The 23,646-nt window shown below is 53.0% G+C and overlaps 1 protein-coding gene across 5 annotated transcripts in view; it reads left to right on the forward strand.

The window, feature by feature from the left end:
* IQSEC1 (IQ motif and Sec7 domain 1) overlaps nucleotides 1-23,646 on the forward strand; it is a 186,418-nt gene that overhangs the window by 157,386 nt on the left and 5,386 nt on the right. For 3 of the 5 annotated variants that reach the window (XM_015566040.1, XM_015566037.1, XM_015566039.1), the window contains exons 4-12: nucleotides 3,159-3,320; nucleotides 5,849-5,971; nucleotides 7,416-7,582; nucleotides 10,874-11,013; nucleotides 11,448-11,477; nucleotides 13,016-13,141; nucleotides 14,349-14,448; nucleotides 16,514-16,675; nucleotides 17,694-17,870. In XM_015566040.1, coding sequence (XP_015421526.1) covers nucleotides 3,159-3,320; nucleotides 5,849-5,971; nucleotides 7,416-7,582; nucleotides 10,874-11,013; nucleotides 11,448-11,477; nucleotides 13,016-13,141; nucleotides 14,349-14,448; nucleotides 16,514-16,675; nucleotides 17,694-17,870 — 1,187 coding nt within the window. Of the gene's footprint in view, nucleotides 1-3,158; nucleotides 3,321-5,848; nucleotides 5,972-7,415; nucleotides 7,583-10,873; nucleotides 11,014-11,447; nucleotides 11,478-13,015; nucleotides 13,142-14,348; nucleotides 14,449-16,513; nucleotides 16,676-17,693; nucleotides 17,871-22,804; nucleotides 22,855-23,646 lie in introns of all 5 variants that reach the window. The other 2 variants (XM_015566038.1, XM_006766972.2) reach the window with 1 other exon arrangement.

Raw genomic sequence — 23,646 nt, forward strand, 5'->3', positions numbered from 1 at the left:
GATAAAACTAAAAAAAAAAAAAGACCGTACCCTTTTATGTAATGATGTTTACTTTGAATTTATATTAGTTCACACAAACACTCCATCCATGCTTTTGTTCCGGCCCTCCGGTCCAGTTTAAGAACCCATTGTGGCCCTCGAGTCAAAAAGTTTGCCCACCCCTGGTCTAGGCTGTTGGCAGACAGTTGGTGTGAGGAACACTGGAAGCACAAGGGGCCTTACTACCCTGCCCAGTGTGGCCCAGGGCCAGCAAGGTCCCAACAGATAGACTCAACACAGGCAGATAGGCAGCGCATTGGCTATATGCTGCCAGAGAGGTCACTCCAAGACCTGTCAGAGGCCCCTTTGCCAGCCACATTCATCCTGACCTTGAAACCCCTCAGCTTGGCTTGGCCTCCCCACCCCACCTAGTTTCTTACCTGTCCCTTCTGCCACCAGCCTTTCCTCCATATTGTTTGGTGAGCTCCTGTCATGGTCAAGGTGCAGTCAGTCCCGAGTCCTCTCCTGCGTTGTCACTATGAGACCTTCCAGGTGGAGCCAGTCCCTCCCACATGTGGTTCAGCCTAAAAGCTGGGGCCATCAGGTTCACATATGGATCCACTAGCAAATATTGTCATTTCTACCCTCAAATTATGTCCTAAATCACCTTTGTCCCCCCACCTTGTGCACCACTGCCTGGAGGCCTACGGGAGTCTCCTAGCTTGGGCCTGGCCTTGCTCCCTACCGAGCAGCCAGTGAGAGTTTCTTAAATATGGACATCAGGTCCTGTCACTGCCACACTCATCCCACTCTGAAGAAAACCAGATTACTCATGTGATCTACACAGCACTGTGTGGTCTACCCTCACCCCTACACTGCCCTCCTTTCCCTATGCCTCAGAGCCCCTACTCTCAACTACCCTGTATCAGCCTCTTGGTCCTCAGTCCTGCAGAACCCATTCCCACCCTAGGGCCTTTACATTTGCTATTGCCTCACCTTGGTCACTGAGTGTCACCTGCTCAGAGAAGGCCTCTAGTTCACTTGCAGGAGCCCCTCCCCATATCCTCTGGCCATCACTCAGTTCATTTGCTCTTCAGACTGTGGGCGGCAGCCTGCCATAGTGCTGGGCAGTTGTGGCTGGCCCTGCTCCCTGTTGTCCCAAGTGGTGTCTGGCACAGAGGGGAGACATGGTGCTTGACCTGGGAAGGATCTGTGTTTCCAGGGCCCCTTGCACAGCTGCTCCTTCCTGCAGTGTGTCCTCTCCCATTGCACTTGGAGCTTCTCCAGGGTAGAAGATGCCGTCTCCCAGAAATCCAGGATGCTACATGACATTTCACATGAACACAGGAGGGGCTGGGTGAGGGCAGAGAAGGGAGAGTAGCCCCCAACCCCGGGAGCAGCAGCAGGCTGGGCTTAGACCTGAACACTGTATTGGGGCCATCAAGGGGCTGGGCAGGCCAGGTGTGGGTGGGTGATTCAGGGAGGCCTAGGGCAACCCTCCAGTCATTGCCATGCAGGAACACAGACCTGGGGTGACCCCTCATTTTGAAGTTGAGGGAGGGAGGCATGGGCTGGGGTCCTGTGGAGGCCAGTGTGGAGTGGATCGGTGAGGAAGCTCCCGCCCTGGCCATACTATCATTTTGCCAAGTGGCTGGAGAGGCCTGGAGTATGGGGGTTTCTTGGTCAGAGACCACAGTCATGGGGAAGAATGAGTTATGTGGGGGGGCCCTGGCAGGGGTGAGGGAACAGGGCTACTCTGTCACCACTTTAGTGCCAGGAACCATCTGGCTGGCAGCTGCTCCCCACCGAGCTCCTGAGGGTGAGGTCAGGGTGTGTGGTCATCCAGGATAAAAATAGCAGGGTCACCTTGCAGCAGGAGATTCACTTTTGCTTGTGTTTGGAAATCCAGTATCTGCAAGACACTCCTGTCAGCCAGGAGCTGTGCATTGAGGAGGCAGGTTGATACTGGCCATCTCCATGCCCCCAGGCAACAGAATACTGGCCACTGGGACATGGGTATGGCCAGCCCCCAGTTAGTGGGTGGTTTGACTTATCCCATGCTGGCTTGGGTGCCAGGTGTACCCCAAGTCCTCCACAGGTTTTGGTGTCAGAGGAGGGCACCTGCCCTCCAAGAATCACATTTGTGGCCCTCTCTCCTCACCCTGTCTCCTTGGACCACCAGTACCTCCTTGTAAGTTCAGCCAGGCTCATGTCATACTACGCAACCACTAGGAGGATGGAGGCCCAAAGGGAGGAGGGACCTGCCTGGGCTCACTGCCAAGCCCCTGGGGGGCTTCTCTGCCCCACAGCTCCCTGTGCAGGTGGACACACCTAGTCCCTCTGTGAAGCCCTCATCCACTGCCCAGGCAGGGCTTGTGCCATGCCTCCATTTCCTCTCATAAGCTGAGGCTAATCCTAAGAACCTCTCATAGTGCTTACTGTGGCATCATTCTAGGAACTGACTGTTAGCAAGTTCTTACAACAAGGAAAGGTAACAAGGTTGTTGGGCCCCTAAACAGCACAGGTAACAAGTGTGCTGACCCCAAGGAGGAGTGTAAGAATTAAGTAAGTTAGTGGGTATAGAGTGCTTAGACCAGTGATGGCGAACCTTTTGAGCTCGGCGGTCAGCATTTTGAAAAACCCTAACTTAACTCTGGTGCCGTGTCACATATAGAAACTCTGACATGCATGTCATAGGTTCGCCATCACTGGCTTAGACAGTGATGCACAGAGTAAGTGCTGAGCAGGTGTTAGAGATTGTTTTTTCTATGTAGGTGGATGGAGGACAGTAGAAGGCAGACTAGCATGTGCTGGGCAAGGGTTGTTCAACTCTGCCTGGAGGTGCAGCATGGGGCATCAGGTTCTACTCAGTGAGGAGCATAAAGCTGGGTGGGCAGGGGCCGGTTATGGGGCCAGGGTTTGGGGTAGTGCAGGGCAGCTGAGGAGGGTCCCTGCTCTAGCACCCATTGCTATGCTCCTGTGGCTGACCCAGTTTTGTCCATTCTTGGCGCAGGGTCTGGGAAGTTCTAGGTTCCACCATGTTGCAGGTTGGGGATGGGACAGGGTGCCTGAGTCAGGGTCTCAGCTAGGGTGCCTTGGAATGCCCACAGAGGCAAGAGCAAGCCTGGAGGGGCCGGAGCTGCCACAGCTGAGCCTGTCTTTTATCCCACCCCCCCCAGGAAGCCTGAGAAGGGCATCCAGTACCTCATTGAGCGTGGCTTTGTGCCAGACACACCAGTGGGAGTAGCCCACTTCCTGTTGCAACGCAAGGGCCTGAGCCGGCAGATGATTGGCGAGTTCCTGGGCAACAGGCAGAAGCAATTCAACCGCGATGTGCTGGAGTGAGTTCTGGGACTGGGGGTTGGGCCGGCATGGACGTGTTCCTGTGAGACTCCATGACCCTCAGGCCTGCCCTGCTGCTGGGACATATACCGAACCCTTCCCTTACTTCTTTCTAGCTCCTAGACACCCATACCATCTCACACATACCTTGCCAGGAATACATGTGGGCATCTACCCTTGGGCGCCCCCCTTCACACACCTTTAGCACCTCCACTCCTCTTCAGGCAGACTGAGCCACTGAGCACTCAGTGAGGAAGGGGTGTGCAAGGTCAGGGCCTTGACAGATGCCCTATGATGGAGGATGGGAGCTGGCCAAGAGAGACTCCAGTGCCTCCAAGATGGGCAGCACCACACCCAGATCACTGCCTCTGCTTCTCTCTCTTGCCTCTTCTGGATGGGAGATCAGGGGGTAAAAGTCCAACCCTCATCTCATCACTCCACATTTCACCAGCCCAGAGAGCTGGCAGCCATAGCACTCAGCTGCTTGGAACCCTGCAAAAAAATGGGTTTCCAGTTCCCTGGGAGCTGCTGGCAGTTTTGAGAAGTCTGCCCAGCATGTACCCTACACTCTCCACTCCTCTTTGAGACTCCCGAGTAAAACGGCACCTGCATTTGGCCCTTGTGTTTACTATGTTCTCATCTCATCCTTGGGGGTGGATGTCAGGGATTGATGACCCCCATTCACAGATGAGAAGCCAAAGTCAGTGGAATGGGATGGCTCAGTACATGTGTTTGCTCACCTTTGCCGAGACCTGAGGGACTTTCCCCAGGCCTGCTATTGAAGCGTTTTCTGACCCAAGCAGTTATGAGCTGATATGCTGACCTTGGGCAGATAGTCCAGAAACAGAAATAAAAGCAGAGTAAAGAGCTAACCATCAGTGACAGTGGCTTCCATCTGTCCAGCCCCTGCCTCATCTGGGAAAAGGACAAGCAAGGGGTGGCCCCCTGAAGTCAGGCCCTCTCTGCAATGAGGAAGGGCCTGGCCACATGTATACCTGCTGCCTCTGATGCTCCCCTGGGGGAGGTAGGTGGGTGCTGTGGCCTCTTTGTACCACAGGTAAGGAAACCCAGGATCAAAGGGAGAGGGCCTGGCCTGGGTGCACCCTCCCTCCCCCCAAACACACACGGTCTCATATATACACATACATACTCATGCAGTTAACACGCAGATACACACACACAGGAGTATGGCTGGTATGTGTCCAGTACCCAGAAGAACGAAGCCTGTGTCCTTTCTTGGCCAGGTGTGCCCATCTGAGCTGCTTTCTTCCTGCTCAGCTCAGCGTTTCTGTTCTGGCCTCATTCCGGGAAGCCTGCTGGGTTGTTAGTATGGTTAATCTCCTCCCCACCCCATCCCCCTTCCTTTTAAATTGGTATGAGGAAATGGTTCAGGGGAACACAGATTAGCTCCTTAGTGAATTGGGCCTAAAATCCTTGCAGTGCAGCCCCCCTCCCCTATAGCTATTTCTGCACTCCCCTCTGTGCCCTGGCTTCTGGTCTGAAGGAAATCCGTGCATTGTTCTCCTTGGATCAGAAAATAGCAGTGACCTCAGAAAGTAGTGAGGTTCCTCCCTCCTCTACCCTCCACACCAGCATCCTACTCAGGAGCTGGGCAGCAGATTGTCCCAGGAAAAAGCCGCCTCCTAACTTTCCCCACAAAAAGCCCTTAGTGCTCAGAGAAGATTGGGGGCACAACAGCTTATCATAGGCCCATCACCCCCAGTGGAGGTAGGCTTTGGGTGTGGAATTAGGTCCCCTATGGCCGACGCCTCAGTCCCAAGGGTGGCTATGGCTTTGATATAAACATAAACCAGACACCAGTTTATGCTACTTGAGTCCTTAGTTCGGACCCCACATTCTCTGTTTAAGTGTCCTGATCAGAGAACCAAGCGGGCTGTAATGTGGAAGCTTGGCTGTGATAAGAACCAGAGGCCTCCCCAAGCTCTGCCCTTCATCCTTCTGATTGGCACACGAGGATGGTTTCAGAAACACCCAGCCACCTCTTCCCATACCCTTGGTGTGAAGCACAGACTCTGTGTGAGACTACTGTGTGGAGAGTTAGTGCCCAGCCTCCACTTCCTTCTTGTGAGGATGGGCGTGTGCTCCGGGCTCCCTCAGAACGCCAGAAGACTCCTGCATTACATCTGCATTACATCTGTGTAACATTTGTTTCTGCACAAAGGGTCCTTATTAAGAATAGTTGTATGCTCTGGCTCCCTATATGTCTAGAAAATTGCACACATAGATATAAACATTAACATTTCCTATAGTTTCAGGGCTTTATGGATTCCCCAGAAGCACAGGGATCTTTGGCCATAATCTGAATAGTTTGCTGATTGGAGGAAGCTAAGCAGATGCCCTCCCAGACAAGTGGCAGCCTTGCCTCTACGGCCCTCCAGGCAGCTCCCTGGCTCCCTTTCATCAACCCCACTGCTCCACTCTCTGCAAGCATGTGCTCACCTAGCCTAGGGGGAAGGCAGCAGAGGCTGTAGGCAGCAGACACTGACATGGCCTTGTCTTGTTTCAGCTGCGTGGTGGATGAGATGGACTTCTCTGCCATGGAGCTGGACGAAGCCCTCAGAAAGTTCCAGGCGCATATCCGGGTCCAGGGGGAGGCGCAGAAGGTGGAGCGGCTCATCGAGGCCTTCAGGTTGGGGCTGCAGTGGGGCAGAGGGAGGGCATCAGGGAGAGGAAGGTTCCTAGCAAAGGGTTGAATCCCTTTAGCCCCCATCACAGGATCGGGTGGCCCTGAACTCACCTGGGAGGTGAGCCAGAAGCCCCTCCTGGGTGCCAGGAACTTTGCTAGTTAGTGCTAGAGCCAGGGTTTTTTAAGTCTTTGTCTTCCTCCAAGTCCTCATGCGCCTCATCCATTCTGAGTCCATCTGTGTGTTCCTTCATATGCCCTTTTACGGGGCAGCTGCTCTCTCACAGTGACTCAGAGCATGAGCTGCAGAGCCAGGTGACCTGGTTCTAATACCCACTCCACCACTTACCAGCTGTGTGACCTTCTGCTTATTAACCTCTCTGTGACTTGAGTCCTTGCCTATAGGGTGGGGATAACGAGTACCTACCCTAGACAGGGTGGAAGGCTTAACCCACTTAGTATGTGTGGGCACACAGCCCAGAGAGCCTGTATTCAAGGTCACCGCACAGTCTTCCATCTTGGGACTGTGTGTACACTGTGTAGGGGTCTCTGTGTTCCTTGTTGGGTGTGACAGACACAAGTCAACTGCTGCTCCAGCACTTTGGGCTCAGCACCAGTGGTGGGCTAAGGAGGAATGAAGACACAGGAGGAGGGCAGTCCCAGGGCCTAGAAGAGGGATGTTCAGCCACTTCCTTCCAGGAGGGTTTCTTGGAAGGGGTGTCACAAGGAAGACAGAATTGAAGCCCACGTTGCCTGAGCACTGATGGCTATTGCTTCAGTAGCAATGCCCCACCTGGCTCCTCTTCTCTGTTTCTGCCCCACTCACCATGCCTCCATCAGGTTACTAGTGAGAGGCCTCTTAGAGGTGAGGGCGGGGGTGCACTTGAGGCAGTGAGTACAGTGCGCAGATCACTCAGTGAGGCTGTTAGTTCAGGTGTCTAAGAAGCTGCCCAGAAGCTACAGCTGAAACAAGACGGAAGTGCATCTCCCTCTTAGCTGCTACAGGGAGCAGGCTCTTTTCATCTCACCCTGGTTCCAGGCAGGGCAAGAGAGTGGAGGGCACACCCCTGCCGTTTAAGACACAGTCTTGAAAGTGCCCATATCCCGTTGGCCAGAACTTATTCACGTGGTTGTACCAGCTCCTAGGGAGCCTGGGGAACATTGTCTTCCCCCGAGAGCCATTGCCAGCTACAGTACAGGTGAGAGGGGTGAGTGGGTGGTCAGAGGAGTTCTGCCAGGCAGGTATTGTCCTTGCTTACCAGCTATAGTGCAGGTGTGTAGTCAGGGCAGCTCTGCCAGGCAGGTGTTGTCCCTGTTTACCAGGTGCAGGAGCTGAACCTCAGCTGTTCAGTGCCAGGTGGAGCTATGGCAACTACTCGAGTGACAGGCAGATCCACTCCCTGCCCCAACTGAAGGAGCCCTGACCCGCCTCCTTTTCCCCGGCCCCCAGCCAGCGGTACTGCATCTGCAACCCTGGGGTGGTGCGGCAGTTCCGGAACCCAGACACCATCTTCATCCTGGCCTTCGCCATCATCCTGCTCAACACAGACATGTACAGCCCCAACGTCAAGCCTGAGCGCAAGATGAAGCTGGAGGACTTCGTCAAGAACCTCCGAGGTGAGCTGTCCCGGCCCCAGTCTCAGACACACACCTCCACAGACAACTCTGAGCATGAGCCCCACCATGTGTGGGGCTGAGAGGCAAATTTACATTACCTCCTGCTGGGTGCAGGGGAGAGCTAGGAGGCCTGGCTGCAGCATACCCAGTTCTTGCTCAGATGGGCTTTCAAGCAGTGTTGGTCTCAACAATGCGTTCACAAAGTACAAATTACCATAAAGAGAAAGTGTTGCCTGAGTTTGGGGATGCACAAAACCTAACTCCTGGAAAAGGTGATGTTTTTAGCCTGTTATTAAAGGATGAACAGGGGTTTGGCAGGTCCAGGTGGAGGGGAATTAGTCACAAGGGGGCAGAGACTGGAGAAACCAGATCATCACAGCACCAGAAGGCCAGGCCAGGCCAGGCATAGGTCGACCAAGGCCTATTTGGAAGTATGTGTAGGAGCACAGAATGGAGCCTAGGTGCTGGGAGCCCTGAGACCTCCAGCAGGTGGGAGCTGGACATATGGGCCAGCACATCCCAGTCCATCACTGCTGCATCCCTCACAGCATCTGCCCAGCTACTCATCCTTTACACTTCATGTTCTTCTTGAAACTGTCTTGCCTTTTTGCTTTTGTCTATTTATTTAAATATGTTTTTAAAGGAACTTTATATCACCACTGTAAATGGGCAGCCAGTAGCATTTGTCACACATAGACAGTCATTATGAAAATGAATACAATGAAAAGAAAATACCACTGTTGATTCCAGCAGGAGCTGTTTCTGGCTGGGCCCTGAGGCTGAGGCTGCCCTCTCTTCCTGGCAGGTGGGCCCATGTCAGGTACTGATGAGGTAGGCTGCCAGGGTTCTTGTCCCAGCATTAAGAAGGGTTCAGCAATCTGGAGAAGGCTGTGCGTAGATTAAATAGAAGTCCAGAGACGAAATATAATTTGAAAGGCATTTGGGGGTCAGAGGAGCTTAGTTTAAAGGAAACTAAGTTCTAAGGTCTAAGTTCTCAGGTCTCCTCGTCCCAGGACCCCATGCTTTTTATTAACATAAATTGTCCCGAGGCGAGGCAGAGATATACACTTCAAAGCGTCAGGGTTTCCAATACAGAGGCATTGTCAGAATGGGGGAATTAGCCTACCGCTGTTCAGGTGTTTGGCCAGTAGGAGGCAATAACATGTAAGGCAGCAAGAAGGGAGGCCTTCTTGTCATTGGATAGGGAAGGAATCGAAAAGGGAACAGCTGTCTTCCAGCTGACTCCATGTTGGCTGATGGCATGGGCCTTGTGTACCTGGAGTTCCTGGAAGGAAGGGAGCAGGAGCTGGGTCCTCTCCTTGGGAAATACCAGCTGCAGCGGGCTGAGGTCCCCTTTAAATGGCATCATATTTTAATTTTTTTTCACCCAGAAGTTCTTAATTTATTAATCCTCTCATGGAAATCTGCACAGTCACCACAGATCAAGTCCCTGAAGAATCTTGACTCCTGCGGTCCCATCTCCAGCTCACTCTCTGCAGCACCCAAGCTGGCCTCTGCAGCCCCTGGCTCTCTTCATCCTGTTCTTGTGTTCCTTCTGTTTTCTTGAGGTCTTCTTCTCATACAGGTCATGTCTTGCAAGTCTACATTTGGGTTTATTTTTCTTTGTGTAATCAAAGGAGTTATAAATCATACCAAAGCCAGCTGTCTAGCCACCACCAAAATGGGTTCTGAATCCAAATACAAAGGTGACATCTGGTGTAGTCTTATACAATTTGGTAGTTTTCCCTGAATTTCTGTCTTGGGTATTGATGCCTTTCCAGGGTGAAGGACATCAGTGATCATTTGTTTCTGCCGAAGTATGTTGGCAATGAACTTCCTGGTCCACATAGTTACTGTGTCGTTCATGATGGCGGCCAATCTTCAAGCAGCCAGGAGGAGGTATCATATTTTTTAAAAAGAAACAAAAGCTGGTCTAAATCAAGTCCAACTGTGAGCTTGCTGAGCTGTTTAAAATTTCTACTCTTCTTTATTTTTGTAGTACAGGCTGCTCTGTCAATCCCTCTCCTGGGTCAGATAACTCTCTCTGATCTGTAGGTCCTTGGTGCACCCCCTAGTGGTGGGTACTGCCATAACACGAAGGCTGGAGAGAGCAGAGGCCACCAGGACATAGGGAGGAGCACTTCCGCCCCTCCCAAGCTTGGCTGGCCCCTAAGGGCAGGGAAGCTCACTTCAGAGCACTCAGATGGTCACTCCCTGCATGGAGCACTTACTGTGTGAGGCCCTCTGCTTGGTCAAAGGACTTGGCAAGCCCCTCCCCGTAGCCTCCTCAACAGTTTTACTAATCCTTTGGTTGGTTGAGCTAGTGAGTCTGTGGTCTGAGGATGGATGTGGGTTTGTGTTTCTCCTATGAGTAGGGCTGAGTTTCTTTTCTCACAGCAGTTTTCATAGTGGTGTAGCAGAAGGTATGCACTTGTCAGAGCAATCCAGGTTTGAGTCTTGCCCCTGGATTCTGTCCATGTGATGTGGGACAACAGCTGGCAAATGCACCAAGATCTCACTTGGAGGGGCATGCCAAGAGCTGCTCACACTTCTCACCACAGCTCTGAGAAGCCACCCATGCTCTTTGTGGTCTTTTTCACAGATGCTCAGCTCAGAAAGATTGAGTCACAAGGCTAACAAGGGGCGAAGTGAGGATGGGCCCAGTGTTGGAAACTAAACTTACAAACCCTCCCCTCACCTCAAATCCAATCTCTTCCCCAGGCTTTGGCTTTCTCATCTATGGAATGGGGATGGTATGCCCACCCCATGGGGCTGTGGTCAGGATCAGCAAGGTAATATTTATAAAGCCCTCTGTCAGCCCTCCTGTGCTTGTCCAGGTGGCTGTGCTGGCCTTGTCCCTGGTGGAAGGATTCTGAGGAATTTATGGTTGACTGAGGATGTTTAGTAGCTGTGGGTCTGGAAGGACTGTGGTTCTGCTGGGACTGGTGAAAGGGATCACTGTTCTGAATTGGGTTAGAAACTGGTAAATTGGAGTAAGCCTGGGGCTTGAGACTGAAGGGACCACCCAGACCCTAGCCCAGTGATGGCGAACCTCTGACACGCGAACTCATTTTTTTGGTTGATTTTTCTTTGTTAAATGGCATTTAAATATATAAAATAAATATCAAAAATATAAGTATTTTACTATGGTTGCAAATATCAAAAAATTTCTATATGTGACACGGCACCAGAGTTAAGTTAGGGTTTTTCAAAATGCTGACACGACGAGCTCAAAAGGTTTGCCATCACTGCCCTAGCCTGACTAACGCCTGGCCACTGTCTTCTGCCTAGGTGTAGACGATGGTGAGGACATTCCCCGAGAGACACTGATTGGTATCTATGAACGGATTCGCAAGCGGGAGCTGAAGACCAATGAGGACCACGTGTCCCAGGTGCAGAAGGTGGAGAAGCTTATCGTGGGGAAGAAGCCGGTATGTCGTGGCCCTATGTCCCATGGGAGTTGCTGGGGGCATGAGTTGCTCACATCCCCCTTCCCACCCAGCGCCCTGCTGGCCTCAGTTTCTGCCAGTGGCCCTGATGCCCCCTTCCAGGCAGGGCTGGTGAATTCTTTCAGAATTTGGGTTTCTTTAAAAGACTTCTAATATTTGGGAATAACAACCATTTGCTCGGGGCTAAAGTTGGAGAAGCTGAGGATTTTAATAAACCAATGGGCAGGGTTGCACAGTTCCTTGGTGACTTGGGAATGCCCTCAGCCTGCCAGTGAGAGGGCCTTCCCTGTCCACCCCCTTGGGTGTGGCTGGATAGAGCTAAGGAAAGATGCCTTGGGCGGGCATTGCCTCTCAGGTACCCAGGTGCATCTTTTGCAACATTGATTTTTTTCTTTGTTTGCTATTTCCCCATTTAGATTGGATCCCTGCATCATGGGCTTGGCTGTGTGAGTATTCCTCTGCTTTCACGTTCTGGCTAATATGCCACCCTAGGGGTGCCCCGTGTGCCCACATCTTCCTGTTCCCAGATCCACAGTTCTGGCTGCTTGAGTTAATTCTGCAACAATAAGAAATATGATTTTCATAATTAACCCAGACTCAAATCTCTGCAGGCCCAGAGATTACAGGCTGTGCTGTCAGGCTGAAAGCAGTCTCCTTCCCTCTCCTCTGGGCCCAGTTGAGCTCAGAGACCCAGGTTGGTCCCCAGACACTGAGACACTGATGTTTATTGGAGGGCCTTCTCTTTCCCCACCCAGCCCAAGCTCTGTCCCCAAAATGTGCTTCTGTGACCTGCCCTTGTCCACCTCTCCAGCCCCAAAAGCCATCATCCTCTTTACTTTGTACTTTTGCTCCAGTCAACATTGTTCCCTGAATCAGCCTTCCTGCGTTTGTGCCAGGCCAGGCCATGCATTTCCCTCCCCTTATCTTGTCTTCTTAATGTACTGAGCTCGGGCACCCTTCTACCAGGGCACCCTTGCAGAGTTGGCACCTTTTGCAGAGTTAATACTCCTTGGCTACTACTGTGCTTACCCTCTGGGGGTCTTAACTGGGCATGTACTGTCTCCTTACTGACCCATCTGTCTCCTGTGGGCTTTAGGAGCACTCCCAGAGCCACAAGTGGGCCTACATGATGGTTTATTATACCAGGCCTTGATAGCAGCTTGGACTTCGGCAAGGTCGGGGGCTCTTTGAATCTGTGACAGGTGTGTTCAGAGGCAGGTGTACAGAGCAGAGGGTCAGACCAGGCCCCACAGAGCAGTGACTGCTGGCTCAAGTTTGGATAGGGTCTTTCATGCTTCAGAAATGTTAATCATTTAGGAGGGGTCTGGAGAATGGGACAACTCCAAGGCTCTGCAGCTCCTCGTGTGTGGCTGAGGCAAGTTGTCAGCTTCTCTGTGCCTCAGTTTCCTCATCTAGGGTAGATTCTCTCTAGAAAAAATATTGACAGGAGACTAATGGGCACTTTGGGACTCAGAAAACAAACATTCCCCTCTGGCTGGGGGCTCACATGTGAACATGGTTCTCTAAGGAGTCTGGTACCTGCCTGAAAGAATTGAGCAGAGGTCTCACCCTTACCCTGGCTCTACAGGACCGGCGGGAAAACAGCTGCAAGCCAGAAACATGGTCTATTCTGCATGGTCTGTAAGAAAATGTGTTTGGAACACAGGCCCAAGGGCTGGGCTCCTCACATTCAGGCCAGCCGTGGGCAAACTACAGCCCGCGGGCCGGATCCGGCCCGTTTGAAATGAATAAAACTAAAAAAAAAAAAAAGACCGTACCCTTTTATGTAATGATGTTTACTTTGAATTTATATTAGTTCACACAAACACTCCATCCATGCTTTTGTTCTAGCCCTCCGGTCCAGTTAAGAACCCATTGTGGCCCTCGAGTCAAAAAGTTTGCCCACCCCTGGGCTAGACTCTGTGCTACCCAGGCTCCAGAGGCAGGGCAGGCTGCTGAGGACACACTTCCCTTCCCCCCACAGGTTCTCTCTCTGCCTCACCGGCGGTTGGTCTGCTACTGCCGACTCTTCGAGGTTCCAGACCCAAATAAGCCCCAGAAACTCGGACTGCATCAGCGAGAAATCTTCCTGTTTAATGACCTCCTGGTGGTACGTGGTTCCCCACGGATTCATGGCTGACAGCTGTTACGCAGGGAGACCTGGCTATGTGCCTGCACGTGGGGACATGCCCACACAGGTGTGGGGTGGAGGTGATGGGGTGGAGTTAGCCCAGGTCTCTGCATTGCCAGGAGCAGAATCTAACACAGATGCTACCATTGAAAATGGGGCTTCATTGGCTTATGTAAAAGTCCCAAAGGGGATTTGGAGCCTCAGCCCTGGCTATTCCAGAGGCTCAAACATGTCAGCAGGACTCCTTTTGATGATCTCCGTTGCTCAGCTGTGTAGGTTCCTCTGTGTGGGCTCCCTTCTCAGGCAGGCTTCATCCTAGAAGAGAAAGTCGACCTTGGCTGCTCCAGGCTTAATTTTGTCTCCTCGGCCACCAGTAGGATTCACTTCTTAAAAATCCCAGCAATGGTCTTGCTGTTTCCAGTGCCAGAGCTAGTCATGGGGCCAGGCAGGTGTGGTGCTGTCTAAGTGCCTAAGCCTGGATCACAGTCCCCAGGACTAATGGATTGAGGGTGGCAGACGGGGGTTCCCCAAAGGGAGATTGAGGAGTGCTTGCCCCCCCAAAAAGGTAGCACAGATGTGAGCCAGTGGGGATGAAGATGCCTCTGCAGAGAACAGGGGAAACCTGTTCTTGGATCTTTGTCCCCCTGCATGCCACAGACTTTTCTTGCTGGAGGACCCTGTCCCTAGTCCCCGCCTGCTTGAGGATCAGCCTCACTTTTGTGTTTCCTGAGGTGGGAACCAGATATGTGGGTTCAAGTTATTTTTAAGCATCCTGACCTTGAGCAAGCCACTTCACACCTCTGGATCTGTTTCCTGTGTGAAATTAATCTCTGAGGGCACAGTGATCAGACAGGATCCTGGACATGAGACCCTTGCACGACATCTTCAGTGCCACATTCGACAATGTGACTGCCAGCTCTCTGCTGGGTTGAGGGGCTTTGTAGCCAGCCAGGATGGCACTAGGGCTGGCAGGAACAGAAAGCCGTCCATGTCAAGGAGTGAGTGGGCGTGTGTTCCTCCCCGTGTCAGGTCCTTCCTCCTGCAGGGTCTCCTGACTTCTGAACCGCAGAGCCATTCTTACAGAAGCCTGTGGTCTCCAGCAGATCCATTTTCAGTCCTGAGCTCCCAGAGCTGCTCCAGGGCAGGGCGGATGGTGTGGCTCAGTCTCTGTCTCTGGCTCCCCCAGGTCACCAAGATCTTCCAGAAGAAGAAGAACTCGGTGACATACAACTTCCGACAGTCTTTCTCCCTGTACGGCATGCAGGTCCTGCTCTTCGAGAGCCAGTGTAAGTGTGTGCGGCTTCCCGGGCCTGCTGTGCATGTGCTGGAGCACTATGCACACGAGGCCAAGACCCGCCTTATTCTCTCCTTCCTCCTGTGCCATCAAGGACAGAGCCCAGGGTAGCTTCGATGCTCTGAAAGGCAGCAGTAATTGGGAAGAATTTAATAACATTATATATGGTGCTCACTGGTTTACTTTTACTGTTACTTCTTGCAGGTGGTAAGATACTTTAGGGCAGAGTAAATTTACTTAAATAAATGTTGATAAGAAAGCACGAAGTAAGTGGCATAGATGATATGCAAATACGGGCAAACAGGTGAAGGTAATACAGGACTACAGGTCCAGGGCTGAGCCCCAGAGTGGACCACCAGGGTTCAAACCGGTTGTGTGGCCTGGCTGCTTAACCTCTCTGGGCTGCATGTCCTTTATCTGTGACATGGGTGATGCTACGCCATAGGGTTGAGGCGTGTGGAACGCTTCTGGCAGAGGAAGCACTAGGTCAAGTACCACTGGAGACCTTCTCTGGGTGTGAATGGATCGTGGGTCTGGGGATTTGGGAAGGTAGTTGGCTCCTAACCAGGACACCCCACTGACCTTATCCTTGGACCTTGCTCCTCCTCGTGTCCCTGTTCTCCTTCCCTCTCCTGGTGGAGGTCCAGGCTGCAGGCTGGCCCAGTCTCCCAGGATGAGTGGGGATGGTCCTGCTGGAGGGCCCGAGGGGAGGGCGGAAGGGTCTCCGCAGCAGGGCCGCCCCATCCTCTCACAACAGGCGGCCGCAGTGCCATGTGATCGGCCCTCCAGCTGCCAGTGGGAAGTTCGGGCTGGATCTGGGCTCTTTGCCTCTTCTTTGTCCTCAATGGGAATGGCACCTGCTGTTTCCTCTCCTTTCCCACATGCCTAGGAGAGGCCCAGCCTGCCAATCCTGCCATCTCCCCACTTTCTGCCCCATCTGCCCTGCCCAAGGCCGGAAGGCCTGCCTTGCCTGGGTTTCTTCAGGCAGCACCGTGGGGCTGGTGCCGCCCCACACTGTCCCCAGCAGCCGGGCTAGACCGAATCCCTAGACAGAGGCTGTATCTGAATCATTTTCAGATTCTGAGGGCTCAGTCCATGGTCCTGGGCACAGATGCTAGTAAGAGCTGACCTTACCTTCCCCAGGCCATGCCTTCACACCAGAGGCCACACACTGTCAGCCCTGGGTCAGTCTGGCTTAGTTATGTTTATTTAGTTTGTATACTTTTAAAAATTTGTTGAGCTGATATTTAAATCCTCACATTAATACTTTTGGCTTCTTTTGAAAAATGAGAAACGTTTGGCACTGCTAAACCCGCATTCCTTCCTGCTGGCTCCTGGCTGCACACTCCATCCCAGCACTCTCAGTGCTCATAGTCCCACCTGCACTTGGGAGAGTCACATGGCTTCTAAGCATTTGCGTTTACAGCCTTGACATGGATCAAAAGTGGGATTCATGTTTGAGTCAAGATCCTGCAAACTCCCTGTGGCTGAAGCTTGATTCCCACTGAGGGGAGAGGTGCTTCCAGGAGACCAAAGTCCCAGAGACCCCTTGTGCTTGGAAGAGGCACAGGCAAGTCTGAGCAGAAAGACCCTGCACTCAGCAAAGAGTGTGTTTGGTGAGGGGTACCCACAGTGCGTCCAGGGTTGCTAAAGTTCTGGAGGCCATTCGGGCCTGAGATGACTGGGTAAGACACTCCACCGAGCACAGAGTGCTGCCCCTCTCTTGGACTCAGCACCTGGCTGCTGTCTCAATGAGGAACCGGGCACCTAACCTTGGGAATGGAGGAGGAGAAGAGGGCCTGGCCTCCCTCACATCAGCCAGATCTTCCCTGACTCTCATAGGAAGGAGCACAGGCCTGAGTTGGCAAGTGGAGGTTGTCTGGTGGTCTCTCCAGTCTGCACTATGGAAGCATTTTCTCCCTGCAGACGTGCCTGCTGAGACCTGCACTCTGACCACTTCCCTCACGCCCATCCTGAATTCAGATTGGTATTTTCTTGACCAGGAGTAGAGATGACAGAGAATGCAGGGGCCCATTGGTTCTCTTTCTCCTTTGCAGACTACCCCAATGGCATCCGGCTCACGTCTGCAGTCCCTGGAGCAGACATAAAAGTGCTAATAAACTTCAATGCTCCCAATCCTCAAGACCGGAAGAAATTCAGCGATGACCTGAGGGAGTCCATCGCAGAGGTGCAGGAGATGGAGAAGCACAGGATAGAATGTGAGTTACAGACCTCTTGAGGAGGAAGAGCCAGCAACCCTGGCATCATCTTTTTTTCTTATTTTTTCATTTCAGAGAGAGGGAGAGGGGAAAAAAAAAAGAGATAAAAACATCAATGATGAGAATCGATTGGCTACCTCCTGCACGCCCCCTACTGGGGATCAAGCCTGCAACCCAGGACTGTGCCCTTACAGGGAATCGAGACATGACCTCAACCACTGAGCACCACAGGCCAGGCTGCCCTGACATCTTTTAAGATTCGCTGGACATAGGTGTTGGCTCCTATATGGTGGCAGTGATTCTGTGAGCCCACAGAAATGAGCTGTCCTGGTCTTTTCTGGCCTTCCCATGTCTATGTGACTGGCAGACCACATGCCCAGGACACAAAATGTGGCAGGGGCCTCCTGGTGAGAGCCAGGCTTCAGAAGCCCATGCCTGTTCTGACTGGGGAGGCCCCTGGTTCCTGGTCACCTCCTGGGACAGGAGCACCCAGAGTTCTATGTGGTTATTCTATTCATCTTCTGCATCAGGGTCCAGCAGACTGAGAAAGTTGCAGCCACCTCATCCCCTGGGTTTGTTGGAGCTGATGATAACCCCTGCTTCTCCTGGCTCTAGGTGTGCAGGCTCAGGTGTGCCTACCGCTGGCCCTTCCATGAAAGGCCAGTTAACACTTGTTCATCCAGACCGAACCTCTCTGTCTCTTTCTTGACCCTCAGGCCTGGAAAGAGACTGTCTTTCCTGCAGACCACAGGGCACTTGAGCCTCTCCCGCCTCTCTCCCAGGTCTTGTATGGCTCCCTTTTGTTGAAGGTAGCCATCATACTTCTGCCCCAAGACAATGCTCGCCCTTCTTTTTTCCCCATTTCAGGTAGATGGAGACTTGGTACAGTGCCAACCCTGAACAGAGGGCAGTGGTCCTCTTCATTCCTCCTGGTGGGGGTTCCTATCCCTGGCCCACCCCCACCCCAACCCTCACCAGGCTGTGCTCCTCTCACTGGGCCCTTGCTCCTCTATTTCAGCGGAGCTTGAGAAACAGAAGGGTGTTGTGCGGCCCAGCATGTCCCAGAGCTCCAGCCTCAAAAAGGAGTCTGGCACTGGGACACTGAACCGAGCCTGCCTGGACGACAGCTACGCCAGCAGCGAGGGCCTCAAGCGCAGTGCCCTCAGCAGCTCCCTGAGGGACCTCTCAGAAGCTGGTAAGAGCTGAGCCTAGGACTCAGACGGGCACAATTGTGGTCGGGCATGCACTGCGTGCTGGGATGGTACTGCAGTGTGCTGGCAGTAGAGGGCTTGGACGGACACTGCTGGGTTTCCCATGACCATCCCCAAATCAGAGCAGCATGTGACCAGGCAGAGGGGACAGCACCAAAAGGCAAAAGAAAACAGGACCAAATTGTTAAAGACAGAACAGCAAGGAAGTTACCCCATTCTCCCTTTCTTCTTCTAAGAGTTTTATTTATTTATTTTCTGAAAATGACTCTTACAAGAGTGAGCCAGACTCGCTGGTAGATGTGTTCTGTGTACTCTGTGGCCACGCGCTGTGCTTTAGGCTGATGAATGAAATGGAATAAAGCTTTCTAAGCTGTCTCTGAAATCCCCTTTCCCACTGTCCCTGGTCTTGCTTTCTCTCCAGGGGTCTCCCTTCTGGGCCTCTGTCCAGCCAGAAGTGGCAGCCACAGGTGGCCCTGGGAGTCAGGGGAAAGCCCTGGTGGAAACTGTGAATTTTGTTCTTTGTTTCTGTGTTTAATTTGCTGCCAGCCTTTTAACCCCCAAGCAAGCAGCACCCCTCAAGCCTCCCAGCTTTCCTGGGGCACAGATGGGGGAGAAATTGTACCTGGGTATCAGGAGCAGGGGGCTTCTCCTGGCAGCCCTCACATGGTCTGGCTGTCGTGGCAGGGGAAGGTGAAGCAGGGAGTTGTGGGTGCAGACCCAGCTAGTTGCCTGTGAGTGCTGCTCCCACCTTCTTTGCCTGCTAGGCTGTCAGACAAGCTGTGGAGTGATGGGAGGGATGCACTCTGGCAGTCTCCTCAGCCACCTACTAGTATGTCAGCTTCTGGGAGGGGGCTCAGGGTTTGCAGCGGAGTGGGGTTTGCAGGGCATTGCACAGAGGGCATGGGGTTGTGCCCAGCACTGTAGGCTTCTGGGACCCTGGGCTCTACCTGCCCCAATGCCCCAGGTAACCTGGCCCCAGGAGCCCCTACTTTGTTGGGAAAGACCTTCTCAGGATGAGATCAGTGTCCTCTTCTCCAGGGGCCCAGCAGCCCCTCCCCTCCTAGAGGCTTGCCCACCCCACCTTGCCTCAGGCATCGCCAAGTGGCCAGCTCAAGGCTTCCTAAGAGAGCCTGCTCATGACCCCACCTGGTACCTGTCTAGCCAGCAGCTGCCTCCCTTTGTTTGGCTTATTTATTTCCCAGAAATGTTTTCTTTCTTTTTTATTTTCTTTTTTTGAGTTGGACTTTTCCTTTGCTTTTGTCTTGTCATTTTTTTTTCTCCATAGTGAAAATCAGAAATCCATTGCCAGCATGAGGGTTAACCCAGGGCTTCTTAACCCTACCCCGTTGACATTTTATTCTGATAATTTCTTGCTGTGGGGGCAGTTCTGTGCAAGAGGTTCAGCTGCATCCCTGCTCCACCTCCCAGTCATGACAATTGGTAATGTCTTCAGAAATTGCCAGGTGTCCTCTAGGAGGCAAAAATCACCCTTGGTTGAGAACCACTGGTGATTTCCCCGCAACACATATCTGGACTACCGTGGGCCTCTGCAGATTTGGGGCCTGGGGCCTGCGTTTGAGTTTGTGCAGTGGAGCAGGCTCTGGGCTCTCTGTTCCCCAGAGGCCTTCTCAGGTAGCAGTGGAACTGAGGCACTCAGCATGTGCCCACTCTGCTGCAGCTTGGAGCTTAGGAGTCAGAGCCCCATGAAAGGCACACGGCCATGTGAAGAATGGAGTTCCAAGATTTGGCAGACTTCCATTTATTGTTACTATTGCCGCTATCATTTAGGGATTCTGAGCTGAGAAGGGCTCTAGGATTGTGTCCTTTCAGGAATGAAGCTACAATGGAACAAGTTCCCAGGAAAGAAAGGACCCCCGACCCAGGAAGGTTGGAGGATGAGATAAGGTGGGTGTTTGAGTCCTGGCAGTTGCCAAGGCCCCAGACTAAGGACAGGCCACCTGTGACTTCCAGAGGGAGACAGGCCAGTGTCAGCAGCCTTCCAGAAGATGCTGGGCTCGGCAGTCGGAGACGTGGTGGTATGTGCTCTGGACTAGGAGGGGCAAAGCTCTCCAGAGTTCACGTCACTCCCACTCATCATGGCCTTCACCAAGATGACCTTGTCAAGAAGGGGCAAGGCCCTGGGCAGCCCGTTTCCTCAGGAAAGCCAGTGCTCAGTGGTTGGCAAGTCATTGCTCCCAGAGAAGCTGCCCAATCCTGCACTCACACTTCTATCCAGGAGACAACACACCAGCAATGTGGCCTCAGCCCTTCATGAACCTTGAGGACCCAAGAGGCAGTCATGCTTTGATGCTCATGACTGGCAGCAGAAGCCTCCAGGAACCCACAACGTTCTTAGTGGTAGAGGAAGGGGCCTGGGCTCCAGTCCAAGCTCCCACTGAGCTGCAAGGTCTCATTCCATGTCCCTCCACTTGGTCTTCCTTCAGTTTGTCACTGTGTTTGTGTCAGTGGCACCAGAGCTTTGCTGGCCTGCAATCGAGGACTGGCAAGGACCTGGATGCAGTGTGACTGGGCCTCTGCCCTGCCCCAGGTTAGCCAAGTCATGGTCAGCACTGTCTGTAGGCCCTTCCCAGCCTAACTGTTCCACAATGGCCCCAGGGATGGGGGACCTGCCTGCACCCATCACCACTGCAGGAGCAGAGCTGAGACCTGCTGCATCCTGTCTGGGAAGACTCGGGAACTCTTGGGGCCCAGTTTCCAAAGCAGCACCTGCTTCCCCAAGACAGGCCCTCCACACACAAACGACCTGTGGCAGCCTTCCCTGGGACAGGGCCATGCTCAGGGCTGCCCTCGGGATGGCCACCTAAGCAGAGTCCCGCAGAGGACACTCAGCACACTGATTTCAGGCTCACGCTGATAAGATCTTCTCTCCCCTCTTCCTGCTGCTCATTAGCTATCAGGCCATGGCCAAGTTACAGTGCTGAGATTCAGTTTCCCCGGCTGCAAGGTGGGGACTAGCACTTCTCTCCAAGGATCTCTGTGAGAGTTGGCATGTGCCAAGTGTGTAGAGCACAGCCTGGCCATGTGTGTGGATGTGGTCATTGAGGAAGTGTACCTGCGTGGCTTCCAGCACGCAGGGCACAGGGCAGCCTCTGGGTAGAGAGCCCTGCCTGCATTCTGGCCTGACCCTACCAGGCAGGGGAGGGCTCTGAAGAGCCATGCTGGGAGCCCCTTCCAGACATGGTTTCTGATCAAGCCCTAGGAGAAGTGCTGGCTGAGACAGGGCTTACTTGAAGCTAGTGCAGGACCCAGAGAAAAGGGGAAGGTTACCTGGAAACAGCGCAGAGGAAGGCCAGTGTGGGTGTGAGCCACTGCTCTGGCATGCTTTGCCTCGGTTCATAGACTGTGTGCATGTGTGCACACACCTGAACATGGTGTGCTGCGGGCAGATGTCTGTGGGTAAGTCTGTGAGTGGGAGCTTTGGGATGAGTGCAGAGCTCTTGTAGGGACACCCCACATCTCATACTGAGAAGTGGAAAAGATGACTCTGAGAAACAACATTACTCAAAGGCATCTAAGTTAAAGCTCTCCTGAGTCTTGGCCCATGCTGGGCAGGAGGAGGGCCTTGAGAAGGTCACTCCTCACATCAGCTGGAAGAGGAGGAATGTGACTCTCATCGCACTTCCGTGTGGGATTAGCGTTTTCCCTGGTCCTCAGCAGGTGGTGGGAAACACCTTGCCTCTATCCCTGTGTGGGCCTGTCCTGAGTGGGCTCTGAGGCCTTCTCATACATGCACAGTCCACAAGGCCTTCTGTGGGCCTCAGGCTGGGTGTCAGCAGGCAAGGCAAAGGGACTACATCTTCCCTGAGACTGCCATTCTCTGCCTAGGAGTGAGGTCTTACCCAGGGCATGGCCCAGCATGCTCAGGTGCTGCCCTGAGGCCCGAAGGACCCACAAGCACGCCCTCTCCACAGAGGTGTGGGCCACAGAGAGGTACATGGCAATACCACCTTCCAGGCTCCTGGGCCTGACCTGGAAGCCAGCATGGACCATCTCTGTCTCCACTACCATCTGCATTCCCAGAAACCTGATGGAAGCTGGACCCCCTAAGCTTGGGCACCATTGTTCCCGCTGGCCTGGATGTTCTGCTGGAACCCATGAAGAAGTCCTCTGGAGGGACTGTGGTGGCCAGGATGGGCACTGGGCATCCAGCACCAAGAGGAAAACTCAGCCTTCCTCTAATATGGCTAACATATGTTGAGTGCCCACATGTGCCATGCGCTGGGGACATAAAAAGGCATTGGCAGTGAGCGCTGAAAGAATGCTTGTGGCATCCTGGGGGGTGGGGAGGTTTGCCCACAGAAGGGAGCAGGACTCCAGGCCCCTCCCAGTAGCCCCTGACTCATCCTCCTGTCCCTGACCAGGGCCCTGCACAAACCAAACACTCAGCCTCAGAGGCACTGGGAGAAAAAGGATGGGAAGTTTAGTTTTCTCTTAACCATGATTCCCACCCTGCCCGGAGGGTGAGATGTATATGTATGTGCAAATACATACCATACATATATGAAATTCACTAAAAATCAGGCAGGTGCAGGACCACATTTTGTTTTTAGTCATTGCAGAAGCTTCCTTCACCCTGTCCCCTGTCAGCAGCTGGCTGAGGCCAACTTGAGCATGGGACTTTGGGCCCTACCTGTGTACCCACCTCAGCTCTCCCAGAGGCCTCTCTCCATAGAGTGCCAGTCCAGGAGAAGGAGCTGGTTAAAAAATCATTTTTTATTTTTTTTAATCCTATGTTTTTTTTAATAACTACTGTCCTGCAACCAGCTTCCCCCACTGAGCCCCTTCTCCCACCCTCACACCCAGCAGGTGGGCCCCATACCTGAGCCTGGTGGTGGTGGCAGCACAGTGCCCTGGCCTGTGTCTGAGTCTAACCTCTGGTATTGCATGTTCTGGGCAGGGAAGCGAGGGCGTCGCAGCAGTGCGGGATCGCTAGAGAGCAATGTGGAAGTAAGTAGGAAGCACCTACGTTCAGCTGGCTGTTGTGTGTTGCCTCCCTGATCCTTGGTTTATACCTGTTGTCTTTTTATTTTTATTTTTTGCGCTTTCACTACTGCACAGAGGCACAGACACCCCCACCCCTTCTGCCTGCTTCAACCCAGTGCATGCCAGCTTCCCCTCTGCTAGAATCTCACCGCTTGTTTGGGTTGGAGTGGATGGTGGGGAGGGCTGGTTCTGAATTGTGTGTTTTAGTTCCCACTTCACTCCTGTCCCCTGTGGTCCCAGCATGGTTCATTAACATCCCTGGCTCCTGGGTACCCCCCGCCCCACCCACCAGCACTGCTCCTAGGCCAGAAGCAGCAGCTGCTGAGCACCAGGCAACCTCCCCATTGGCCAGTCTCTTGACTTCCATGCTCTGAAGACCCCATTGCATTGTTCCTGGAGTTTCAATTGCTGTGTGTCTGCAGATAGGGCACGATGGAATTGCTTAACTAGCTCAGGGGAGGAGGAAAACCATAAGAAAACAAAACAGTGTGGATTTCATGAGATTTCATTCATCCTTCAGCCATCTCTGTATTACTGTTCACATCTTAACCTCAGCTTGCAGATATTTTTGTTTCTTTCTTCTTGTTTGGTTTGCAGTAGGTAGCTGCAGTGAAATGCCTAGGCAGTCCCCATGCCCAGGACAAGGGTTCCCAAGCCTCTCCTCTCCTTTCACCACCTTCCCTGAAACCTGGGGTTCCACACAGGCAGAGCAAATGCCCTCAGACCCTTTGAGAGGAACCAGGAAAGCTGAGGCTG

Source organism: Myotis davidii, unplaced genomic scaffold (genome assembly GCF_000327345.1).
Source record: "Myotis davidii unplaced genomic scaffold, ASM32734v1 scaffold282, whole genome shotgun sequence".
NCBI classification, from domain to species: Eukaryota; Metazoa; Chordata; class Mammalia; order Chiroptera; family Vespertilionidae; genus Myotis; species Myotis davidii.